This window comes from Petaurus breviceps, unplaced genomic scaffold (assembly GCF_028583685.1).
Source record: "Petaurus breviceps papuanus isolate PSGF00001 unplaced genomic scaffold, PetGlider_PUasm1.0 91133, whole genome shotgun sequence".
Lineage (NCBI taxonomy): Eukaryota > Metazoa > Chordata > Mammalia > Diprotodontia > Petauridae > Petaurus > Petaurus breviceps.
Window position 1 is genome coordinate 28,343,526 of NW_027187419.1, and position 25,876 is coordinate 28,369,401.

At 36.9% G+C, this 25,876-nt stretch overlaps 1 protein-coding gene across 2 annotated transcripts in view; it reads left to right on the forward strand.

Moving 5' to 3' along the window:
* Nucleotides 1–25,876, forward strand: part of MTMR2 (myotubularin related protein 2) — a 113,297-nt gene that overhangs the window by 50,446 nt on the left and 36,975 nt on the right. Inside the window, exons 3-7 of one of the 2 annotated variants that reach the window (XM_069080252.1) lie at nt 15,745–15,820; nt 18,272–18,366; nt 18,499–18,609; nt 21,822–21,923; nt 23,927–24,010. In XM_069080252.1, coding sequence (XP_068936353.1) covers nt 15,745–15,820; nt 18,272–18,366; nt 18,499–18,609; nt 21,822–21,923; nt 23,927–24,010 — 468 coding nt within the window. The remainder of the gene's footprint in view (nt 1–15,744; nt 15,821–18,271; nt 18,367–18,498; nt 18,610–21,821; nt 21,924–23,926; nt 24,011–25,876) is intronic. The other variant, XM_069080253.1, reaches the window with a different exon arrangement.

A 25,876-nucleotide genomic window follows, 5' to 3' on the forward strand; every position in this document is an offset into this window, starting at 1 on the left:
CTCCGCGCTATCTTGTACACGCTCTTCCGATCTACAGGGGGGGGGAGGTGTCTTCATTTGTTTGGAGTAGCTATCCCCCTAACTCAGCAATGTGTTTGAGTCCTGTTGGTTACCCTTAACCTGGTTTAATTGTCTGTGAGCTGGTTTTACTGGGGTGTGGTTGCTGTGCATGCTACAGTTTCTTGGAGCCACAGGTGAGAATTGAGTGAAGGTGACACCAGAGGTGGATGAGGAGTTCAGAAAAGGACTTGAACTTGGTCACATCAGAAATGCTGGTCCTTCCTGAATACCCAGACACCCTACTTTAAACTACTTTGGTTTTAAAAGCCCACAAAACTTCTTTTACCTGCTGACTATGACTTCACCTTAAGGTAGTGGTTCACAAATCCTTTCATGGTTTGCCATGATGTCCCAGGGAATTTGCATTGAAAATTCCCTGATGGTGTTTTAAGCAGTAAGTAATTGTTACAAATATTTTTTTTTTACTATGACAGCAAGCATGGGCAAACTGTTTAGAGCATTATAAGGTGGTTTCTGCAGCAATTTAAAGCTCATGATTATACACACAATGATTTTGATGTGATTTGATGTGATTACCCCAAAATCTGACTGCTTTTTATTAAGCACATGTTCTTCAACTGCCACAAGGATTTGACACCTAGTGCAAACCAGTTCTTGAGGAATACTCAGAAGTATGTGTGAATTGTCATTTGTTTTCTGTACATTGCACCAGATTATTTCCCTTCTTTTATTCTGTAACCCTGTCATATCAGTTGTATAATCGTGTGATCAATTATAGACCATCACAAATATTCTAGAGAGATAAGCCTTATATTGTAGAAGATAAATCCCATTGCAGCATTAAGGCGTTTTCTGATTTAAATTTAGTCTCCACTTATGTTACTATCTTCTTTTCTTTTTTTTTTAATGTATGAAATAAGACAAGCATTCCCATAGCATAGTAGATACAAGTTAAATCCACATAAATCACCAGCATTCCTATATATCACAAATAAAACCCTACAAAAAGAGAGAGTAAGAGATACTCCATTTAAAATAACTCTAGACAGTATAAAATACCCGGGAGTGCGCCTGACAAAACAAACCCAGGAACTATATGAACAAAATTATATATTAAAAAAAAACCTTATACAAATAAAATCAGATTTAAATAATTGGAGAAATGTTCATTGTTCATGGGTAGGCAGGACCAATATAATAAAAATGACAATTTTATGTGAGCTAATTTATGTATTTAATTATATTACCATATTTTTTTACTGAATTAGAAAAAATAATAAAATTTATTTGGAAGAACAGAAAGTCAAGAATATCAAAGGAACTATTCTTTATGGTGGATTTTCAAATGAACTGGTTGTCGACACCAGTTAGTCATTCAGTAGAGTTTCTGCAGCTGTATAACAGATATGCCACGGACAGAAGGTCATATCTGAAGAGAGTCTTTCCTTACAAAAATTTTTAAAAATACATAAATATTGTTAAAATCAAAGCAACATATGCACTTGAACTTTAATATAGCACGTGTCATTAGTAGAAAAGTAATTCTTTTATAGTGTCATTAGCTATTCATTTCATTGCTTGTATTTGTATCCAGAGTACTTAGTACAGTGCTGGCATATAATAAATGCTTAAAAATGCTTCTTTTCTTTGCTCCTTCCCTTGGTGATCTCATCAGACCTAATGTGTTCAATTATTATCTTTAGACAGATGACTCCCAGATCTATATATCCAGGTCTCATCAATTATCAACTACCTTTTGGATAATTTAAGTTGGCTGTTCCATGGACATCTTAAATTCATTATGTTAGCCGATAGACAACAACTGTGCTAAGTGTTAGAGAGATAAAGAAAGGCAAAATCAGAGTTCAGCCCTCAAGGAGCTCATATTCTAATGTTTTCAAAGTAGAACTCATTATTTTCTTTCCTCCAACCCTTTCCTTTTCCCAACTCTTTTATTAGAGTGGAAGGAACTGTCACTGTCCCAGTTGCCCAGATTCTAAACAGGATTTCTTATTCTTACTCATCCCATATATCTAATCTGTTGTCAAAGGTTGTCATTTCTACCTTCATAACATCTCCCTTTAGTTCCACTTCTCTCCACTTACATAGTGTACTCTAGTATAGACTCTTTTTACCTCAGGGCTGGATTATTGCAGTAGACTTTTAATTGATCTCCTACCTCAAGTTTCTTCCCAAACCACTAAAATATAGGTCTGATTATGTCAGCCTTCCTCCTTGCTTCTGCTCCCAGCATCTCTCTCTCTCTCTTTTTTTTTTTTTAAGCAATTGGGGTTAAGTAACTTGCTCAAGGTTACACAGCCAGTTTTTTTTTTTTTTTTGTGGGTGGGTGTTAAGTATCTGAGCCTGGAACCAATCCCGGGTCCTCCTGACTCTGGGGCCAGCGCTCTTACTCACTGTGCCACCTAGCCACCCCTCCCAGAATCTCTTGGGCCCAGGATCCTGGTCTGTCTCCAACAGGAACTGAGGTCAAGGTAGCAGTGGTGCTGGTGTGACTTGTGGTTCCTTAGTACCCCAGAATCAAATATAAAATGCTCTGTTTGGCTTTTAAAACAATTCTCAACCTGTACCTTTCCTACTTTCTTTATCTGCTCTTACTATATTGGTGTATTTGCTGTTCTTTGTATACAACACTATCTTCTGATTCATCACATTTTTCACTCCTTCCCTGTGCCAGGAATGCTCTCCCTTGACCTTCTAACTTCTCTAGTTTCCTTCAAGACTCATCTCAAATTCTACCTTTGGTAGGTTGGCCTTTCAGGCTTTTCTTAAGATATTACTTCTGTCTATACTGTTTCAGTCTTATACGTACATAATCATTTGCGTATTATTTCTCCTATTAGAACGTGAGCTCCTTGTAGGTAGAAATCATGATTTTACCCTTGTTTGTATCTCCAGCTCTTAGGATAGTGCCTAGAAAATTGTAAATGCTTAATATATGTTTGTTGACTGACTTAATAATCTACTATTCCAAAGGTGCTGTGGTTCAGTTCTAGGTGTTAGGGATACAAAGATAAAAATTATATGGATCCTTCTAAGGGGTTTAAGGTATGCTTGTGTGTTGGGGCAGGGTGGGGAGGGGTGATACTGACATGTACAAAGCTAAGCATAAAAAAATTTAGGGGGTGCAGGAGCAAAGGAGAAATCCAGACAAATTATCCTATGAAAATTTAGTGAGGAAGAAAATACTTGCACCTGACAGGAACAGAGAATCATTCAATACATGAACAAACGTTTATTAAATACCTTCTTTGTGCCAGTCAAAAGGAAACTTTCTCTTATATCAAACCTAAATATACCTATCAGTTATGCAAAACAAAAATGAGTTGTACCCTTCTCTTTAGCACTCCCCAATCACAGTATAGAGATTTTCTCTCACTAGTGGTCTTCAAGTAAAATCTGTGTGACCATTTTATTAGGGGTGTTGTTGAAAGATTCTTGGTCAGGATGAGGTTGGATTATATGGTCTTTGAATCCCCTTCTCACTCTGTGGCTTTGTGATTCTGTGTTCATTCCACTTATGGGTTGGGAGAGGGTATGGGGAAATAGTAGTGATGGTAAAGGACTGGGTGAGAGAGGCTTCCATGAATTCCAGATTCAGAAGATGGCATGTCAAGCCAGGGAACAGCAGGTAGTTGAGTTTGGCTGGAATGTAGAGTGGTAAAGGAGAATCATATAAAATAACACTAGAAAGGTTGGTTGTATTTAGATTGTACCAGGATAGGGAATTTGCATTTCATCTTAGAGGCAGTAGTGAGCCACTGAAGATTTTTGAGCAAAGGAATGATGTGGTCAGACTTCTAGTTCACGAAGATTATTTTGGCAGTTTTGTAGGGGATGGATTGTAAAGGAAAGCAGCTGAAGATAAGTAGACCAAGAGGCTTTATGGTAGAGGTATAATGATTAGAGGGAAGGAAACAGATGCAAAGAGATGTGAAGATTGAATCAACATACATGGCAGCTGTTTGAATATGTAGTTGTAACCTTCTTCTAGCCTTCATTAGAAGACCTTTAGTAAGGAAAAACTTCAGAGAGCTCTTATTGTTAGCAAGTGTTTCCTTATATTGAACGGACTTCTGTCTCTGTTGTTTTTTTTTTCCCCATTTTTCATAGTTCTGCCTTCTGGGGCCAAGCAGAAAAAGTGTCCTTTTTCTACCTGTAATCCTTCTTTTGGTCCTTCAGATACTTAACTACTCTCTTCATGTTCTTCCAAGTCTTCTTTAGGTTAAACATTCCTAGTTCCTTCAGCTAATGCTCTTACAACATAGTTTTGAAAATCCTCACTAATGTGGTTGTTTTGAATGCCTTTAGTATCCTTCCTAAAATATATCCCAAATTCATCACAGAGTTCCAGTTGTGCTCTGCTCTGGACACATTAGAACAGGAATGTTACCTTCTTCATTATGGCCTGTGTCCATTTTAAAACAGCTTAGTACTAGTTATTATTGGCTTTTTTTTTCCATGCCTGAGCTGTATTGACACAGTTGTAGTCAATTAAATCTTCAGATCTTTTTTCACACAAACTACTTCTAATTTTGCCATCTCAAAATAGTCCAGTTAATTGTTTTTCAACCCAAGTGTAGGACTTTACATAAAGCCTAGTTAAATTTCAGTGTATTGCATTGATCTCATGTTCAAACCCATGCAGATATTTTTGGACCCTGACTCTATCATCCAATCTGTTATTTATTCCTCTCAGCTCCATGTCATTAGCCCTGTGGCTTAAATACACTGGCTGGGGAATTTGACTGTCCTACCACCTCAGCTCCTTTCTCTTTGCATATTTTAGTCGTGCTGCTTTTTCTCTTATTCTGACAAAAGAGGTGAAGGAAGACAATCCAGTTATCATAAAGTCATAGAATTTCAAGGCTGGAAGGGACCTTAAAGATCATTTATCCCAGTCCCTTCATTTTACAGAGAAGGAAAATGAAGCCAAGGGAAGTTGAAGAACTTGCCTAAAGTGACATAGCAGTAAAGTGACAGAGCTGGGACTAGAACTCAGGTCTCTTGTCTTAATCTTGTAAATGTATTGTAACATTGCACAGCCTTGAAAGGAAAAGCCTTAGCACAAATGAGCACAACGAACAACGAATAGACATTTCTCCTGAAGTAAATGTTGTGTGTTGGAATTGGGTTGGTTGAGTGTGGCAAAATTTTAGAGGACTTTGAAAGGTTGATGTGTTAGAACTTGATTTGTTAGGTAATAGGGACCCATGGTAGAATTGAACATAGGATCAAGCCTTGAAAGAGTCTTAAGATATCATCTATTCCAGTGTTTTCATTTTTACAAATGAGGAAACTCATAGCTAGGAAGGTTAAAGTCAACAAGGTGAAAAACGATTTTTGATTTGCTTTTAAAACCCTTCATAATATGGCTCCAGGCTGCATTTCCAAACTGGTCACTTACAGTCTTATACAGTCTGGTTCTAGCCACTGTCTTCTTTATAGTTCCTCTGTTCCTTCTTATATGACATTTCATTTTCTGGCTCCATGACTTTGCAAAGATTTTCCTACATGCCTGGAATGCTTTCCCTTTTCCTTTTCCCTTCTCTTCTCTACCTTTTGGAATGTCCAGGTCCTTTCAGGGCTCAGCTCAGCTATCTCCTTCAAGAATTCTTTCCTGATTTCTTTTTATCCCCCTTCCCTTCACCTTTCTCCATATTTGAATATAACCTGTATCTACTTATCTATAAATATGTTGTATATCCCCACTAGAATGTCTAAGTGTCTACACTTTACTAATTTATGTTGGGGAATATTTTAAAAACTTTCCCCCCCAATTTATATCCCAAGTACCTAGGAAAATGGTAGAACAGAGGGGCAGGGTGCTCAAGGATAGAGGAGAGTATATAATTATAGACCCAAGATCACAAAAATTGAAAAATGATGTCAGATCAAAGAGGGGGGTCATAGTGAGAATGAAGAATTAGATATTTTTAGGATTGAGTCAGGAGAGATGGAAAGATAAAAGATTGAGATTAGAATGGAGAATTTCAGAATTTGGATAGTAGAACTAGAATGGCGTTTTGGATAATGAGATGAAGGGTAATATCATTTTGTGTGGCTTTAGGTATAGGTCAAGAGAGTTGATCAGTTTGAATCAAGAAACTAGAGTCTTTGAGGGGACATCCATATATGTATTAAAGTCTCTAATTACATGGGCAGGAATTGGAAAAGGAGAACAAGACTGTGAACTAGATGTTGACTTGAGGAAGGAAGGACTGTAACTTGGAGGTCAGTAGATGTCTGTAACCAGGATTTTTTGCTGTAGCTAGGTATTTCTAGACCCGTGTCAGATAATAGTGAGAAGAAGGTCTCCTGGCTTTACTAATGACCTTGAATTACTGGGAAAGTTTCTAGTGTTTCTCCATTTAAAATAATGGTAGCTTTTGGTTTTAGATACATGCTTTTGATAATATTAAAGAGGGATTCCTCCATGTCCATGCATTTTAGGCTTTTTTTTTAAACAAATGATTGTGGTATTGCCAAAGGCCTTTTCTGTTTCTTTCATTAATAAAATTATGATTTTTGTTTTTAATAAATATTATATTTAAAAAACATTTTTGTTGTTTTCCAAATGTTTAATGATCCATTCCTGATATGAATTGGATTTGGTCTCTATAATATTTCAGTGTATGTAGTTTGCTATGGTTTTTCAGTTCTCCAAACAAATATTATAATGAAAGGAACATTTTCTATGTTCCTTCTGCCTCAACAGACTCTCACATTCCTTGCTGTGCCTTAGATAAAACATTAAACTTTTCTACTGAAACATTCTAGCACTTCTCTGATTCCAAAATACAAATGTCATTCATTTCAAGCTATATTTACATTAGAATGAACAATATTGTAGTTCTTTTGCTATTTTTCAATAGCTACTGCTGAGAAAAAAAGTATTCATGGATTTTTTTTTAACTCTACTCATAAAGCCCTCCTAGGAATATTTGTAAAAGTTATAAAAAATAACCTTTTTATAGTGAAGTCCTATAGTATTGATGATTGTTACCATACTGGATTAATTTCTGTGGAATGTGTCTCTTTGGTATGAGAGAAGATGTGTAAAAGGAAAAACCTTGGTATAAATGAATATTTTATAAAAGGCATTTATAAGAGTAAGCTATCCATTAGAGTTGTCTTTACTGGACCTAATTTAAGGTTCATAGTTTAGCATCTTGGAAACAGTATGATAGAATTCAGTGTAATGGTCAGATGCTCTTGAATATTATCTTTTCTGGCATAAATTGTAGTTAAATAATATAATAATGAAAATTTGGCTTGTATCATAATTGTTAATATACTTGTCTTATTCTCCCTTGATATTTCTTTCAAAGGAGTCATAATTTTCCCTGTCATGCAAATCATCTTTGACTCTTTTCCTTTTCTTTGCCTTTCTCTCATATCTACTATTACTAATAATTATTGGAATTTGTATAGCTCTTTAAAACTTGCAGAGCACTTTACATACATTATTTTAATTGAGTTTCATAAAAACGAATTGAAATAAATTATCTAATAAATTACTACTAATAAAGTTAGTAGATAATACACGTATTAATATCCCCATTTTAGTGATGAGAAAACTGAGGACCAGAGAGCTTAATAACTTACCCATCTATGGTCATGGAACTAATAAATGCCAGGCACTATTCAAATTTAGTTCTTCCTGATTTCAGTTCTAGTAATCTTTCCATTACATGATACTAATCCTAATATCTAATCAGGGCCAAGTTATGTTATTTTTTCCTTGATAATAGTGCTTGCCAGAATGCTTCTTAATTGGTTGATCCTTCACCTGGAAGATGGTCATCTACCTGAGAGCCAGTGTGGTTTCAGGAAGGGCCAAGGAATGGTTGACGTGGTGTTGAGTGCCCAACAACTTCAGGAGAAATACCAGGAGCAGAACAGAAGTCTGTTCACAATGTTTCTCAGTTATAATAGTCAGTTTAATACAGTCACTTATGAGAGCTTGTGGAAGATCATGGCAAAATTTGATTCCCTGGAGAACTTCATCAGTATAGTATGCTAGTTTCATGATGGCATGCTTGCACGATTTCTGGATAATGGACAGTGCTATTGCACTTTCCTAGTCACCAGTGGAGTGAAGCAAGGCAGTGTGCTTGCTCCTATGCTTTTTATCATGGTGTTTTTAGCAGTGTTGTTGGATGTCTTAACTTGGGATAAAAATGGCATCAAGGTCAGCTACTGCCCTGACAGTAAAGTATTTAACTTGGAAAGGCTACAAGCTAAGATTAAAGTGGAGGGAGAATTGGTACATGACTTTTTTTGTTTGTGGATGATTGTGCACTCAGTGCAGTCTCTGAGGCTAAGATGCAACGGAGTGTGTCTCTTTTCTCTGCTGCTTGTGCTAATTTTGACCTGACCATCTCACCAAGAAAACAGAGGTTCTCCATCAACCAGCACTGCACCATCCATATATGGAACCATCAATTACAGCAAGTAGAGAAATTTTGAATGCTGTGGACAAGTTCACTTACCTTGACAGTATGCTTTCCAGGGATGTACGCATAGATAATGAGGTTGATGCATGTGTTGCCAGAGACAGTTCAGTGTTTGGGAGGCTCTGAAAGAAAGTATGGAAGAGAAGTATTAGGCTACCTACCAAAGTGAAGGTCTACAAAGCTGTTGTGCTGACCTCGTTGTTGTATGCCTGTGTATACTAGTGTCATGCTAGAAAACCGAATTGCTTCTATTTGAATTCTCTTAGGAAAATTCTGAAGATCACTTGGCATAATAAAGTTCCAGACACCGAGGTCATTTCTTGAGCTGAACTGGCAAGCCCTCGAACTCTGCTGCAGAGAGCATAACTTTGATGGGATGGCCATGTTGTTCAAATGCCAAATATGTGTTTGCTTAAAAGACTTTTATGGAGAACTCACACAAGGCAAGTGCTCACACAGAGATCAGAAGAAGTGATACAAGGACACTCTCAAGGTTTCTCTTAAGAACTTTGGAATTGATTGTGTGACACGGGAGACACTGGCATAGGACCTCCCAGCATGGTGTGCCTTCATCAAAGAAGGTGCTATGTTCTGTGAGCAAAGCAGAATTGTAGCAGCTTAAAAGAAACATGAGAGGGACAAACTTAGAGTTATCTCCACTTCAAATGTTCATGTGGTCTTTTTGTATCCAACCTGTGATAGAGCCTTCTGAGCTCATGTTGGTCTGATCTGCCATATTTGGACACGTTATACCTTGACCCTGACATCATAATTTCATTTTGGTCTTCTTTGAGTATGAAGGACAACAACCAACCAACTGACCTCATTTCTTGCTTCTAGACATTCTCTCTGCATATCCCACATGCTTGGAATGCTCTCCTTCCTCAGCTCCATCTGTAGCTTCCCTAGTTTCCTTTAGGCCCCAACTAAAATCCCACCTTCTACAGGAACTCTTCCCCAACCCCTTTTAATTCTAGTGCTTTTCCTCTATTAATTATTTCCTGTTTATCTTGTATATAGTTTTCTCTTTATATATTTGTTTGCACATTGTCTCCCCTATTAGATTATAAGTTCCCTGAGAGCAGGATCCGTCTTTTGCCTCTTTCTAGGTACCCAACATTTAGAACATTGCCTAGAACTTAGTAGGTGCTTGATAAATTTTAGTTAATTGATTGGTCTTTCTCACTCAAGTCCTAGTACACCATAGTGCTTTCTGTATTTCTTAATTAATTGGTTGTTACTTAACTATTTTCACTATTGATTTTTGAATCTAAGTATGAGTTTACATTTAACCTCATTAGATTTTATTTCCTTAGAGAATTTTAGTTTCTCAGCTTTAGACTACTCTCTCTTGCATGAACTGTTGTAGTAACCTCCTAAACGGTGTCTTTGCCTCCAGGCCTTCTCCTCTGTCTATAATCCATCCTCCACACAGATGCCAAATTGCTTTTCTTTAGGTCTAGGTCTGACCAGGTTTCTACTCTGTTAAGAAAGTGCCAGTGGTACCCATTGATCTTTAGGCTTAAATGTAACATCCTTTTGACACTTAAGGCTCTTCATAATCTGACTCCAGATAACTTTTTTTGACTTATTACACATTACTGTGTTTCACACATTCTGTATTCCAGTCAAATAGGCACATTTTTGCTCTTATGTACATGATATTTATATCTTACATGACACTGACATTTCATTTCCCACCTTTGTTGCACAGGCTGTACCTCTCCTCCCTTCATACCAGGAACATTCCATCCTCACCTCCATCTTTAGCATGCTTTGTTTCCTTTTAAGAGTCATTTAAAGTGCTATCATATGGGACCAATATTGATTTTCCCATCTGCTAGCTCTCTTCCTTCCCTAGTTACTTTGCAGTTACATTGTACATGCTTTATATTTAATTATCTGTGTTCAAGTTGTTCCTTCACAATAGAAGATAAATTCCTTTAGGTCAGGGGTTATTTCTTTTTTGTCATTCTGTCCTCAGTGCCTTCTCTTAGTTTTGTATAAGTCTAACAGATATATAAACAAAAAGGAAAACATCGAACTGAACAAAATGCAAGAGAAATTAGAGTGAGAAAGACTTATGGCATCTTCTTAATGAGATTGCTAAAGAATATGTGTATTTCTCAGTCCCACATGGAACTTTTGCAAAAACTGACCATGCACTAGAGTACAGAGATGTTGCAAACCTGTATAAAAGAGTAGTAAACACTATATGTAGTGTTTACTATATATACTATAATATACTGTATTTACTACAATACAAGAAACATAGTAATCCGTTCAGGAATCACAAATAAAAGAGACTCAAATGGAAACTTAACAATGAAATCCTAAATAATGAATGAGTCAAATTAAATATCATGGAAACAATAATTATGTGAAAGAAAATGATAATGATGAAGCAGTGTATCAGAATTTCTGATGTATTTCCCCTCAGGGGAAAAATTATATCCCTACAAATATACATTAAGAAAATAGAATGAGAGGGGCGGAGTAGAAGCAGGTCCTCCGCATGGCTCCAGCTTCCACCTTCCCCAGTCCATGTAAAAGGGGACTCTGAACAAACTTTGGAGCTGCAGAACCCAGAAAAATGACACAGAGAAGCTAACCTCCTGCTGAGGACAGCCCAGCAGGCTGGCAGGAATCGGACAGTACAGCGCTCTGGGAGTTGAGCCCAGGCTCCTGTGAGCTGGAGGTTTTAGCCCCAGGGTGGGCCTGACCAGACACCAGCTAGACTCCAGATCACTAGCAGCTGTGGCTATTTCCAGATTTATCAACATGTAGATGCAACGGACAAAGTGAGAAGTCAATGCAGTATGGACTTTGGGACCAGTAGTTGGGAGAGCTTCGGCTTTTGCCCCCATGGTGAGAAGCTGCTGAGATGCCAGCTGGACCCACGTTGTAGCTTCAGCTCTTGGCCTGCAGACTGTAGGGGGACCAAGCAACCAGTCTGAGGGGTAATTGCTCTTTCTTTAACCTGCTTGGATCTGGATTGCAGTCTAGGGTGGAGGTCCTGGGGGTGTGTGACCAGCTTGCCAGAGCGTGTGGAGGCCTCAGAGAGGGCACCCAACTAATACTTCTGGCAGCTGAGAAAACACCAGTGTTTGGGACGAAAGCTCCCCTGTCTGGTGGCAGAGTCCTACTGTGGCAAAAAACCCAGGGGTCAAGTGACTGGGGTAGCATGAGCAGGCAAAGGAAGCAAAGCAAACAGAAGAATCCATTATTAGACCCTCATTTTGGGGACAAAGAGGAGCAAAGCATGGAACAGGAGGAAGACGGTGAAGTCAGAACTCCTGCACCAAAAGCTTCAAAGGAAAATAAGAGCTGGTTACAGGTCATAGAGGACCTTAAGAAACAGATAAGAGAAGTTGTGATAGTAATGGCAATTAAAGATTTCCCTGTATTGGCTTGGTTTTCAAATTGATTGTGTTAAAACCCAGAGTTTGTTAATCTCACCTGTGGGATGGACTTGATGATGTGAAAAGAAAGTCCTGAACTGGGAGGAGCTGGTGACTTAGATTTGGAGAGACAAGAGAGAGGTAGAAGAACTTTTTGGAAGCAGCACCTCGTGGAGGGAGAGAGAGAGAGAGACAGAGACAGAGACAGAGAGAGACAGAGAGACAGAGAGAGAGGATTGTTGAGTGCCACTTTGAATTGCCCTGGACTTTTGAGACCTGCCCCCTGAGCTGCCAAGGACTGAGGAGACATGGCTGTTTTGCTGGTACTTTGTCTGTCTGTTTTGATGTTGTTTTGCCAGATTTGTCCACTGGTGAAAGACAGTCCTGTTGTTGAAGAAGTCCTGGAACCTGGCTTTTGGTTAAGAAGCCCTGAGACTGCCCTGCAGACAGAGAGTGAATACTGTCCACTGGTGAAGGACAGTGCTGTTGTTGCAGGGGTCTGGAGACTGTCCTGCAGACAGAATGAATACTGTCCACTGGTGAAGGACAGTGCTGTTGTTGCAGGGGTCTGGGAACCTGTCTGTTGGTTCAGAAGCCCTGAAGAAGGATTTTCTTGTTGTATGTTTACAGAAATCCTGGGAGAGGGTTTTGCTAATGTTTTCAGGGGTTCTAGGACTGTTCTACAGACAGAGGATGAATTAATGAAGGGACTGGCAATGTATCTTGTGGCCTTGCTAAGCCTTGTCTCCCCAGGAACTAAGATTGCTGAGAACTTGCCTCCTGTCAAGATGAAGAAAAGACCTCCATTTGGGTATTAAGTGCTGTGCTTAAACTTGATGTAACTCTGGGGTAGATTCAATTGTGATCCAGGGGTGGGGAACTTTTGACCTTTTTGTGTTCTATGGTTGAGTAAAATGAATGTACTTTACTTAGATTGGAAACTAATCTCCATTTGAGAAGAGGGGCTTTGTGGTGGACTAAATGAAGGTACAGCCTAGGGATAAAGTAGTATTTAGAACCAGAACTTTGTAATTGATTGAATGATTGGAAGGTCCTGGGGTGGGGTAGTACTTGGAGATTATTTAATCAGCTTAGTAAATGCTGTATTTTGAATGATGTCATGTTTTGACCTTCTCTGTTCTTGGTTTGTCACTGAATAAAATGGAGAGCACCTATGCTGGTATTTTGAACCTGGGAAGTTGCCTTTCCTTGGCATTATAGTACAGAAGTGGAGGAAAAATTGGGAAGAGAAATGAGAATGATGCAAGAAAATTATGAAATGAGAGTCAACAGCCTGACTGAGGAAAATCATACCTTAAGAAACAGACTAACTCAATTGGCAAAAGAGGCTTCAAAAGGCAATGAGGGAAGGAATGCCTTAAAAAGTCAAATTTGCCAGATGGAAAAAAGAATCTCAAAAGCTCACTGACAAGAATCATTCCTTCAGATTTAGAATGGAGCAAAGGGAAGCTAGTGACTTTATGAGAAATCAAGATGCTGTTAAACAGATCCAAACAAATGAAAGAATAGAAGGCAATGTGAAATATCTCATGGGAAAAACCACTGACCAGGAAAGAGAATTTAAAAATTATTGGACTACCTGAAAGCCATGATCAAAGAAAGAACCTAGAAATCATCCTCCAAGAAATTCTCAAGAAAAACTGCCCTGATATTTTAGAACCAGAAGGCAAAACAGGTTGAAAGAATCCACCAATCACCTCCTGAAAAAGATCCCAAAAAGAAAATTCCTAGGAATATCATAGCCAGATTCTGGAATTCCCAGATCAAGGAGAGAATATTACAAGCAGCCAGGAAGAAACAGTTTGAATATTATGGAAACACAATCAGGATAACACAGGATCTGGCAGCTTCCACACTGAGGGATTAAAGGGCCTGGAATATGATATTCTGGAGGGCAGAGGAGCTGGGATTAAAACCAAGAATCACCTACCCAGCAAAACTGAGTATCATGTTTCAGGGAAAAATATGGTCAGTCAGTGGAATAGAGGATTTTCAAGCATTGTTAATGAAAAAACCAGAGTTGAATAGAAAATTTGACGTTCAGATACAAGAAGCAAGAAAAGCTTGAGAAGGTAAACAGGGAAAAGAAATCATAAGGAATTTATCACAGTGGAACTATTAACATTCCTCCGTGGAAAAACAATAATTGTAACTGATGAAACTTTTCTTAGTATGAAAATAGTTGAAGGGAATAGAATATATATATATATATATATATGTCTATTTCAGAGGGTATATGGGCGTATGAATACATATGTGAATGTGTGTATATATGATTATAGGTATACATACATAGAGGGCACAGGACCAATTTAATAGGAAGTGATGATACTTAAAAGGTGAAATTAAGAGGTGAGAGAGGAATATAATGAGAGGAGATGGAGCGAGACAGAATGGGGTAAACTATCTCATATAGAAGAGGCAAGGGAAAATGGTTACAATGGAGGGGAAGAATAAGAAGGCAAAAGGGAATGGGTCAACCTTATTCTCATTAAATTTGGCTCGGGGAGGGGATGACATACACACTAAATAGGGCATCTGACCCTACAAGAGAGTAGTGGAGAAGGAGATAAGAGGGGGGATGATGGAATGGAGGGCAGGCTGGGGGGGAGGGAAGTTGGAAGCACTCACTTTTGAAAAGGAAGGGGATCAAAGTAGAGAATAGAAAAAGGGGGTGGTGGGATAGGAGGGAGGGAAATATAGTCAGTCTTTTACAATATATCTACTATGTTAAAGTTTTGCATTAGCTACACATGTACAACCTATATTGAATTGCCTAACTTCCCAGTAAGGGTGGGTGACAAGGGAGGAAGGGAATAAATCTGGAATTCAAAGTTTTAAAATCAAATGTTTAATATATATATATATATACATATATATACTATTATTAATACTATTTTACATGTAATTGGCAAATAAGATATATAGGCACTGGGGCATAGAGATCCAAAATGCCTTACTGGAAAAGTCTAAGGGGGTATGGGAGAAGATATGGGAGAGAGCAGATTGGAGAAGGGGATATCCTGTGGGACTGCTATTTTGGGGTGGTGGGTATGGGAAAAAATGGGGAGAAAATTTGTTAACGCAAAATCTGGCGGAAATTAATGATGTAAATCAGAAGTTAATAAAGTATTTGAAAAATGAAAAAAAAAATAGAATTAGAGGATTAAATAAATATGCATTTAAAAAATTGGAAAGCCAACAAGTAAAAAACCTAAACAAGCCAAGGAAATATTAAAAATCAGAGGAGAAACACATAAAGTGGAATCCAAGAAAAACTATGGAAATGATAAAACTGAAAGCTAATTCTTTCAATAGATAGAAAATTGAAAAATTTTACCTAGTTTGATTAAAAAGAAGAAAGCAGAAAATCAGATCAGCAAAACAATAGATGAACAAGGTGAAATCACAGCAACAAAACCAGGGGAAACAAAAACAATTTTCAGTATATATGATGTGTGCATATACACACATACATATTTGTATATATACACATACCTATGTGTATGTATATAAACACATATATAGTTATATGTTAATAAAACTGAGAACACAAAAGGAGGAAGAGTATCTTTAAAAATTAAAATACCCAAAGTAGCAGACCACCAAATAGAGATCTTAAATAGTCCAGTCTTAGAGTGGGAAATAGAACTAGCTCTAAAGGAACTCCAAAAGGAAAGGAGGGGAAGGAGAAGAAATAAACAAAAAACTTTAGGTCCTTAGGGATTCACCGGAAAATTCTGTCAAACTTTTAAATATTCTAAGCATCAATATTTCTCTCCCTCCCCTCCCCCCACTTTGCTCCCTACCTTTTTTTGATCCAGGTCCTTAGGGAGACTAACAAATTAGCAGAAATGGAAGAACCACCTTTGCTTCCAGGAGAAAATATTAAAGACATGGGTATGTAAAGATGACTTTTATATAATTTTACCTTTCCTTTTTGATTGGCAAATGTATAATGCTTTAAGTTTTGCAAAGCACTTTACATATATTATCTTATTTGTATCCTCAGAGCAGAAAATGACTCCACTGTCCCAGAAACACCATAATTAACTAACTTCAATATTCTCACCTTATTTATATGTCCAGTGAACCCATATTTAGGTCTATCCACATTTTTCATATTGACTGTTAGAAAATATTTAAGCTGGGTTATGCTTGCCCCGCAAGGTACCCAGAATTTCTGACATGATTGAGATCTGAAGGGCCATTGCTGAAATCCTGAACAAAATGGTGGATTTTAAGTTTGAACTAAGGTACTAAATGTTGGGTTGCTTAGATACTATAAAAGCACTGGATTGTTACTATCCTTTACTACTCTTTTCTCATTTATACCCTTCCTTTGTTTTCTTTCCTCAGAAAAAGTTAATTTATTAGAAGAAAACATTCTCTCTCCATTTTTTAACTAATGACTTTAATTTAGTGTTTTCCTTCTATCCTTTTATTAAAGAACATTCACTTAACATCTCTGACTGGAAAATGAGATCTAAACCACCATTCTACCCTCATACTTTTACTTTACTTGTTACATCTGTTCTGTAATGGTAATGGTAATTCTGTAAAATAGCTTTGGTGAGATAAAATACCTATATTAGGGGGAAAATGAAGTTCTTCTTAGCCTTCAGTTGAAACAGAACCATATGTGATATATTCATTATCATTTTTCAGAAAGCATTTATTAAAATGCTTAATTCTATATGGATCTGAGAAGAAAGTCTAGTGAATATATATGAAGTAACAGGAAGAAAAAACAACCAAAAAGAAGAGAGGCAGTGTAGGAAGTATATATTTCCTTAAAAGACCTTCTAGTATGTAACTGTTGTCTATATCAAATTTACACAAGATAGAATTGGGAGCTAAAAAGATATCCAAAAGCTGGAATTATAGGTTAAATCAAGAGGATCAAATCTATAAGTAATAAACAAATTTACATACTTGTTTTTAAAAAATAAACCACAAGGAATATGGCTAACAAAGCAATTCATATAAAAGAAACTTTAGATTTTCTTCCCTCTTTTCTTCATCTTTCCCCAAATCTGTGATTCCTTAAAAATTACTGGCAGCTTGTTCAAGAATCATGCCTGTGAATTTTTTCATTCTGTCTCTCTTTTTTTTTTTAAAGCAATTGGGGTTAAGTAACTTGTTCAAGGTTACACGGCCAGTTATTATGTGTGGGTGCCAAGTATCTGAGGCCGGAACCGATCCTGGGTCTCCCGATGCCGGGGCCGGCGCTCTTACTCACTGCGCCACCTGGCCGCCCCCTTTTCATTCTCTTAAAGTGTAAACTAAGTAACTTGAGCTCCTTGAGGCTAGATAATAATTTTTTTACTCATCTGGAGTCTTTCCTCCTATCCATTTGTGTTCTGTCCTTTTCAACCCAATAATCATTCTATTTGGTGGAGAAAACAGAAAGAAAAAAGTGGACTCTAAATTCAATGTAAACCAACAGTGTAAGATAGTAAAGCCAGATTAGCTAATGGAATTTTGATCATTTGAAAGATATGATTCCCTTTCACTGACAAAAAATTGAATTTCCATTAAAAAATATGGCCCCAAAATTTATTGTCTGGTTAGCCTTCTGGTGAAAAGGCTTTTGACATTTAGTCAGGGTTGTCTTTGAGAGATGCATAGGTCATTGCCAGATATTACTGGTTTGGTAAGAACTATTGGAACTTGGGTTCTGTTGCCATAGCTTTTGAGAACCTAAGGTAACTAACCTCCATGCCAAGATAGACATCAGAGTAAGACTTTATTAATATTATTATCACTCTTAAATAAAACTTTGCATTTCACATAGCATTTTCAGAGAACTTTTATAGACCTATATCATTTGATACTTACAACTCTGGGGACCTTTTTCATTTTACCTAAGAGACTCAGAGTGATTTGTGACTTGATCAGTGTTTTGTATGAAATAAATGGCAAAGCTGAGGCTAAAAGACTAAGAGGAAACAGAATAGTTATCTTCAGATACCCGAAGGGGTCTCATATCTTTAAGGAAGGAAAATACTTGTTTAGTGTAACAACTAGGATGATTGAATAGAAATAAGATTCTAATTCAGTATAAAAAATAGCATTCTGACAATAGAATGATCTGTCTTATTAAGCAGTGATGTAGCACAGACTAGATAACCACTTGTCAGAGGTGTTGTGGAAAAGACTGCAAGAGTAGAAGACTGGGCCATATCAACTCTTAAGATCCTTTGGCTGCTAAGAAAGATTCTTAGTGAAAGACTTTTGAGCTTTAAGAACAACAAACAGATACCCATTAAATTATATCCATGAACCACTGAGAATACATTTTTAAAAAATGCTATGTGATCATAACCTGTGAACTCTTTTCATTTTCAGCCAAAGATGTTACTTATATATGCCCATTCACTGGTGCTGTACGAGGAACTTTGACTGTTACAAATTACCGGTTATATTTCAAAAGCATGGAAAGGGTAAGGCTTATATCATAAGGTCCTGATTATGTTCCTGATGTTTCTAACTAAGATTATTTTGCTATGCAGTGAATATAAAATTTTTTCCCCTTAGTATTAGTGAATAACACCTTTTCTCCCTCCAACCCCCAGGATCCTCCATTTGTCTTAGATGCTTCACTTGGTGTGATCAGTAGAGTAGAAAAAATTGGTGGTGCTTCTAGTCGAGGTGAAAATTCTTATGGACTAGAAACTGTGTGCAAGGCAAGTTTACTTATTTCTTCATTTTTTATTTGAAATTTTTTCTTAAAAGGAATATTTAATTTTTTCTCCAGAAAACAATGAAGTTTATAGTCAAAATAAAATGATATAATAATATTAATTAACTTCAGGAGTAGTACAGATAAAATTTGATAAGTAGTAGGTAGGAACTTAAATGCATATAAACTTAATTTGTTTAATATTTGTTATGTCTATTATTTACATGATAGTTTTTGAGGAACTGTATCCACAACCATGATTTGGTAAAAAACAAAGTTTACAAAAAAAAGGAGAAGCAAAGGAAACAGTTTTCATTTTGATATTTGCATTTTAATCATCCTCATTTTTTGGTATCAGAAACCATTAGTGGGGTATTTTTCTACTGAAATTTAGAAGTCTTTAATAAGTAATATTGGCAAAAATGAAAAAGTTCTCATTCTTCAACTTTTTTTTTTCATAAACAGTGGTAGAAAAATAGAATATAATTTTTTCCTTGAGTCATAGCTATGCTAATATACAATGGTACTTCTAAAATATGCTAAAATTTAGATGTATTTGTCATATTTGAGCCCTTTATTAATCTGTATTTTTTGCCTTTCATTGTTCCATTCATTTGAAATTGTCTGAATCTCATTCATCTAGTCTCACATCTTTTATGTATTTATTTGGAAGGGTACCCTGCCAATGTATAGAAAGGAGGCTCATGGTTAGTGTTCTTTCTGGTGCCTACCTTAGTAATTTTTTTGAAAAGTGTTTTGAAGTCCCTTATAAAAAGTTCCTGTAGGTCTGAGAGTTTTTTTATGACTTTCCAGTGAAGTGCTCTTTTATTTTGTTAGGTGTCAAGTAGAGCTTTTTGTTTCCTTAGTAGTCTTTATATGATCTAAAATGAGCCATGCTTTGAAAAGCTTTGAAAGAGTGAAGGGGGCAAATACTGCCTCATTACTTATTTTTCAAAATGCTTTTCACTAACCACCATCACTACTCTGTTGTACTTCTAACAAGGTTAATGAAATAATTCTAAATTTCTTTGTTTATTATAAGAGCATTTATTGAAAAAAGAAAAAAAGAACAAGAATAGACCCAGGTTCATATCTGAAGTTATCTTACATTCTTCCTTGTTCCTTATCCTTTTCCACAAAATCTGTTGCATCCTTCCATCCCACATAATCACCCTTATTTAGTGCCTCATCACTTTCTCATCTGTAATATTCTAAAAACCTTCCTTGAGCTCCTTGCTTTTAGTTTCTCCCCATTCCAGTCTCCTCCAAAATAGCTACCAAAATGATTTTCTTACAGCACAGTTCTAACCATGTCTTTCTTATAGCATAGGCTGATCAGGTTCCCTATTCAAGGATCTCTACTGTTTCCCTCTTATCTTTACAATAAAATATAAACTCCTCATTTTGGTATCTGACCATCTTCCCCCATGTCCCCCTATTCCCTGAGACTGGATCTAATCTATTTTTTCATTCTTGTTTCATATTTCCTACATTCTAGCCAAATTAGACTATTAGCTCATCTTAAAAGTTGATAGTCCACCTCTGTCTTGTAGCTTGAATGCCCCTATCCCCGTCCCAGTATCACATCTCAGAATTCCTTTCTTTTGTATTCAGGGAGGGCAGGAATAAGCATTTATTAAGTGCCTAGTTTATGCCAATGCTAAATACTTTACTAATATTATCTCGTTTGATCCTTACAACAACCCTGGGAGGTAGGTGTTGTTATCTCCATTTTACGGTTGAGGAAACTGAGGCAGACAGTGGTTAAATGAATTGCCCAAGGTCACACAGGTAGTAAATGTTTGCGACTCCAGGCACAGTTGTTTGCCCACTGCACCACTGGCTCAGGTGCTATCTCCTCACAAATCCTTTTCTCATTTCGCTGGATTATTAATGATCTGTCCCTCTTCAAGTATGTTTTTACTTGTCTGTGTACATGTTGCATCCCTCCAGTATATAAATGCAAATGCTTTGAGGTTGTAGACTGTTCCATTTTTGTCAGCACTTAGCTTAGGGTCTTACACAGAGTTGGTCACTTAACAAATACTTGTTGAAGCTTCCTTGGACAGCTTTTTAAAGAGGTCTTACCCTAATTCCTAAAAAGTTCTTTAAATTCTCAGAAGGCAAAGTTGTCACTTTTATGTTGAATGGTTTTTATATTTAGCATGAGTTGCCATTTTAGATCTAATTTATGATACAATCAAGTTGTATTTTTAATATGCTGCATGTACACTTCAATATATTTTGAATTTTCTCTATAAAATTGGTCATTGCAGAGAAGCAGCATGATAGTAATTAGAACACTGGACTTCTGGTCAGGAAGAACTGAAATCAAAATCTGCTTTGAACACTTAGCAAACTGTGGCCAAGGCTAATCACTTAACCTCTTTCAGATGATTTGTACTCATTTGTATAATAGAGATAATAACACTTACCTCATAGGGTTGTTCTGAAGGTTAAATAAGTTAATATACGTAAAGCACTGTATATGTTAGCTATCTTATTTTAAGTTACAGAGCAGGTATCAGTCTCTGGTGGAAGGGGTCCTTTTTTGAGAGTTCCCTATACTGATGGCATCATAGGTCCAGTCCCACCCCCCCACCTCCAAGTCCCTCAAATCCTGTATATTAGAGTACTTGTATAAAATGATACAAATTTGGAGAGTCTGGTCTTGAAATTGTGGTTAGTAATTAATTAGCTGGGCGCATATTCAAGACTTGACCATAAATCAAGGCATGAACTTTGGCTTGAACAAAATATGCTTTCTTGAGGACAGTGGTTTGAGGTGATTCCAAATCTTTGGGCCCCACCACTTTATCTCTGATCTCACCTTTGTTCCAAAAATAGCATTGCCACCTGCAGCTGAAAAGCTTTCTATTTTTAGCACTAGCTGGTTATAGAAATGGATAAAACTGTACATGGAATTGATGAAAGAAGTAGAGACCCAAGAACAGTAGCAGTTCCCCCTAGTCCATCAGGAGGATGCTAAGTGAAAAGAAGATACATTGAAAATGAGTGCCAGGGACAATGTAATGGGCAAGTGAAGTTAAAGGAATTGATTGGAAGAGACTCATGAAGAAGCTGTTCTCATAGGGGAGGCATAATGGGAAAAAGAAAAAAAAGCACATGATTTTGATATGTATCATTTAGGATACTAGGCTTCAATTTGGGTTATAAAGCTGTGGTTGATTGATTTAGTTCCTGAATCTTTTCTAGGATATTCGGAATTTACGATTTGCTCATAAACCAGAGGGACGAACTAGAAGATCCATTTTTGAGAATCTAATGAAATATGCATTTCCTGTGTCCAATAATTTGGTAAGACTTTTTTCTGCCACAGATATTCATATAGTAATTACTTTAAGGATTTGTGATTTCATTTTTATGGATTTTCCTGACATATTACAAATAGCTAATAAACTATCACTCAGCTTTTTTCAAGATAACTTACAGTGTCTTGATTGCTAAATGTGATGGAGTTTTTTCAGTACTTTTCCTTCTTAACTTCTGTAGCATTTGATAGCATTGAGCCCTTCCTCTTCCTGAAACCCTCTTTCCACTGCGTTGTTTTGTTTTGTTTGTTTGTTTTGGACTCCAGCCACCTTTTTGACTGTTCAGTCTTAGATGTCGTTATTTTTTTTTGAAGGGCAATTGGGGTTAAGTAACTTGCCCAAGGTCACGCGGATAGTTTTTATATTGTGTCTGAGGCCAGATTTGAACTCAGGTCCTTCTGACTCCAGGGCCGGTGCTCTTTTCACTGTGCCACCTACATGCCCCCAGTCTTAGATGTCTTTACATTATCAGTGTCCCCTAGGCAACCACCAAAACTCTGTTCTGAGTCCTCTTCTCTCTCTATACTGTCTTTCAGAGATTCCATCATCTACCATGAGTTCACTGGTATACAAGTGACTCCCAAAAGCTGTATATCCATCCAGCTTAGTTTCAGACTCAGCATGTCCAAAACGAAACTTTTATTCACCCAAACCAAAACCTTTTCTTTTCTTCTCTATTTTTTATCCAAGACACCCCAATATTTCCACTTATTCCATTCTCAACCTTGGAGTGGCCAATCTCATGAGGAACCCTCCAAACTTTAGATGTGTCATTCTTCAGGTAAGGGGAATAACCCTTCTCCAGGTTTTCACTTGAAGCTTTTTCAGCTGGTTAAGGCATATCCAACCTGGTGATTTACAGGCAGACCATTCCCATATCCAGTTTTACCTCCACCCTATTATAGGATGTAACACAAGGGTGAAACTTGAGTGAGAATTTTTTTTTTCTGAGAAAAAAATAGGAAAATCTTTCTCTTCAGAGTGTTTTTGAGATGAAAAGTCATGTGTATATTCTTATATAAGTTAAAGTAGAGCTTACTCTATCAAAATGTTTATTAGTAGCATAACACTTTGGTTTTCATGCTTTAAAAATGAGAAATTAATATTCATTTGCATACTTTCTGGTAGAATGTTTACATTAAATGTATAATCTACTTAAATTTCTAATACATATGATATTATATATTAATTAAATTTGAAAAAATGCCTTTTTACATACTTTTTATTATTTAAACAAAGATGTAACAAAATATTTTACAAACCCTTTATCTCTAATTCAGCAAGAGGTACTGAAATAAGGCATATGCCTAAGAGACTCGTATATTTCTGATCAGGTGTATGGAGTCATGATAAAATGGAACAATGGTTTGTCATATATTCAGTTAAATTATAACAAGATAAATGGTAAATTGTGATAAGCAACTGTAGCAGCAAGCACCCCAAGCGTCCTCAGGGTTTGCAGCTACCACACGTTCTTGGATCTGCTTTGTTAAAGGAAAGCAACTCAAAATGGGTTAAACAAGCTTACTTTAATCAGTCAGACATATATCGTTTACCTTGTTCAGGGGAAAAAGGTCAGCACTCCAAACTTCAAAATATACAGACAGAATTATCAAGACATTAACAGATCAAGTAGACAGCTTTCCAAACTGTCCAACCATTACATCCATACCCAGTCAACATCTGGGTTTCCACATCAGGTATTTCAAAGCCGGGGGACTCTCAACAACGGCTTCCCAGAATTCAGATCAAATCATAGAACACTTCTCAAAGTGAGTCCCAAAACAAAGCTACACATCAGGGCTTATATAGCCTTCTCCTGTCTCAGAGAATGTAACAACCTTGTTGACTCACTGGCCAATCAAGAAGTATCTACTGAAAAACAAGCCTCCCTCCCCAGGCTTCTGGTGCACTTTAGCCTAGGGGCAGGGAAGATCTTCCAAATTTGCATTCCCATTATAGCAACTTACTGTTATTACTCTTTTATAGCCTCTCTTTGCATTTGAATATAAAGAGGTATTTTCAGAAAATGGATGGAAATTGTATGATCCTCTTTTGGAATACCGAAGGCAGGTAAGCCTTTCCCTTCTTTGAACTTGATTAGTAGAATAAAAAGTCTTTATTCAACTAATAACTAATAATCTTGGATCATTGCATCAAGAGATTTTTATCTGCTTTTTTAGATTGTATTAAAGATCTTCTGTGAATCTTTGATGACGTAAGCAGAGTTTTAAAACAAATCTGATTCTTTCAGGAATATCAGTTTTTGGGTGGCTAGGTTGGTGCAGTGAATAGAGCACCCACCCTGGAGTCAGGAGGAACTGAGTTCAAATCCAGCCTCAGACACTTGACACCTACTAGCCAAGCTGTGACCTTGGGCAAGTCACTTGACTCCAATTGCCTTTCCTTCCCCCCTTGCAAAAATAAAAATTAAAAAAGAATATAATTTTTTAGGTTAAAAGAAGTGGAGTTGATTTTGGCATTCAGTATTGGTCACTCAGATTATTTTGATTCTGTATTTTATATTCTGAGAAATAGAAAGGTTAGGTTATTTTTTAAGGCCACATTAAGTTTAGGGAAAATGATACTTAAAATACATAGTAGTATTGAGGTGTGTAAGTGTTATTGATTGATTTGCCTGAATTGGTTAATCACCCCAGAATGGTTCCATCCCTTTTCTTTGGCACCAGTTCTCTGGTCAGAGGTTCATAATGTTAGAAGGGACCTCAGAGGTCATCTTCTCTAGATCTTTACAATATCTCTAAAAGTAGTTATCTAGCCAAGAGGAAGAACTGCCTTGCTGGAAGACTTCACTACCTATTGAGATAGCCTCCCTGTTTCAATTTCTGACAGTTCTGATTATTAGGAAATTACTTCTTAAATTGAATTCTATTCTGCCTCTTTTTTTACATCTGCCTTTTTGACTTAGTTTTCTCTTCTGGCACCAAGCAAAATAACTATTTGTTACTACAAGAGTGGTATAGAAGATAAAGTATTAGGCTTGGTGTCAGAGAGACCTGAATATGAATCCTTCCTCTGACACTTCCTAGTTGTGTGATCATGTTCAAGTCATTTAACTTTTCTCAGCTTCAGATCAGCCATGTTTTATTCTCTGGACTATGCTGCCATGGTTTAATCCTTTCTCCCTCCTCTCTCATGGCTATTTTTTCCCATTGGTGAGTTCTTCCTAGAATTTCTATTTTAAGGAAGGACCCAGATCAGCCATCCCTCATTCTCAGGATTTTGACAGCATGTCATCTTGTAGGTACTTCTTTCAGCTTCATTTTATGTGTTATCTTCCCCCATTAGAATTGTAAGCTTCTTGAAAACAAGGAGTTTTTCTTTTTGTTTGTATTTGTATCCTTGGTGCATAGCATAGTGCCTGACACATATTAAATGGTTAATAAATGCCTGTTGACTTGATTTGTGAAAGAGATTATCACATATATGATGTCAAATGATAACTCGCTGAACCACTGAACAAAAAGACCTGTAAATAAAGGATTTGGCAAGTTTAATTTTCTAGACAACCTAGGACTACCAAATGAAGAAGTCTTCATATGAATATATATAATTTCTTCACTTAATAAATGCTTTATTCATTCTTTCTCACCTTTCCTTGGATTCTCTATGTACTATGGAAGAGTGTATCACAAATAGTTTTGTACCAACTGTTTTTTTCTACATCACCTTGAAAAATGCTCTTTTCTAAAAGCATTTTAAGTCTAGCTGACTAAGTATCTTTTAGTGGCTGGATAATCTTTTTTGAGGAGTGGGAGGGGTGGGGACCACACTGTGGCCAGTGGCATTTTAGTGTCAGAGTCAGTGGCATTATAGAATAACCGTCCCAGAAGTATGGGGTGGGAGTGGGGGGGGCTATGTATCTTTGTTCTAGGAACCAAGTCTCATCTGTGAGAGTAGGAGTTGAGAAAATGATCC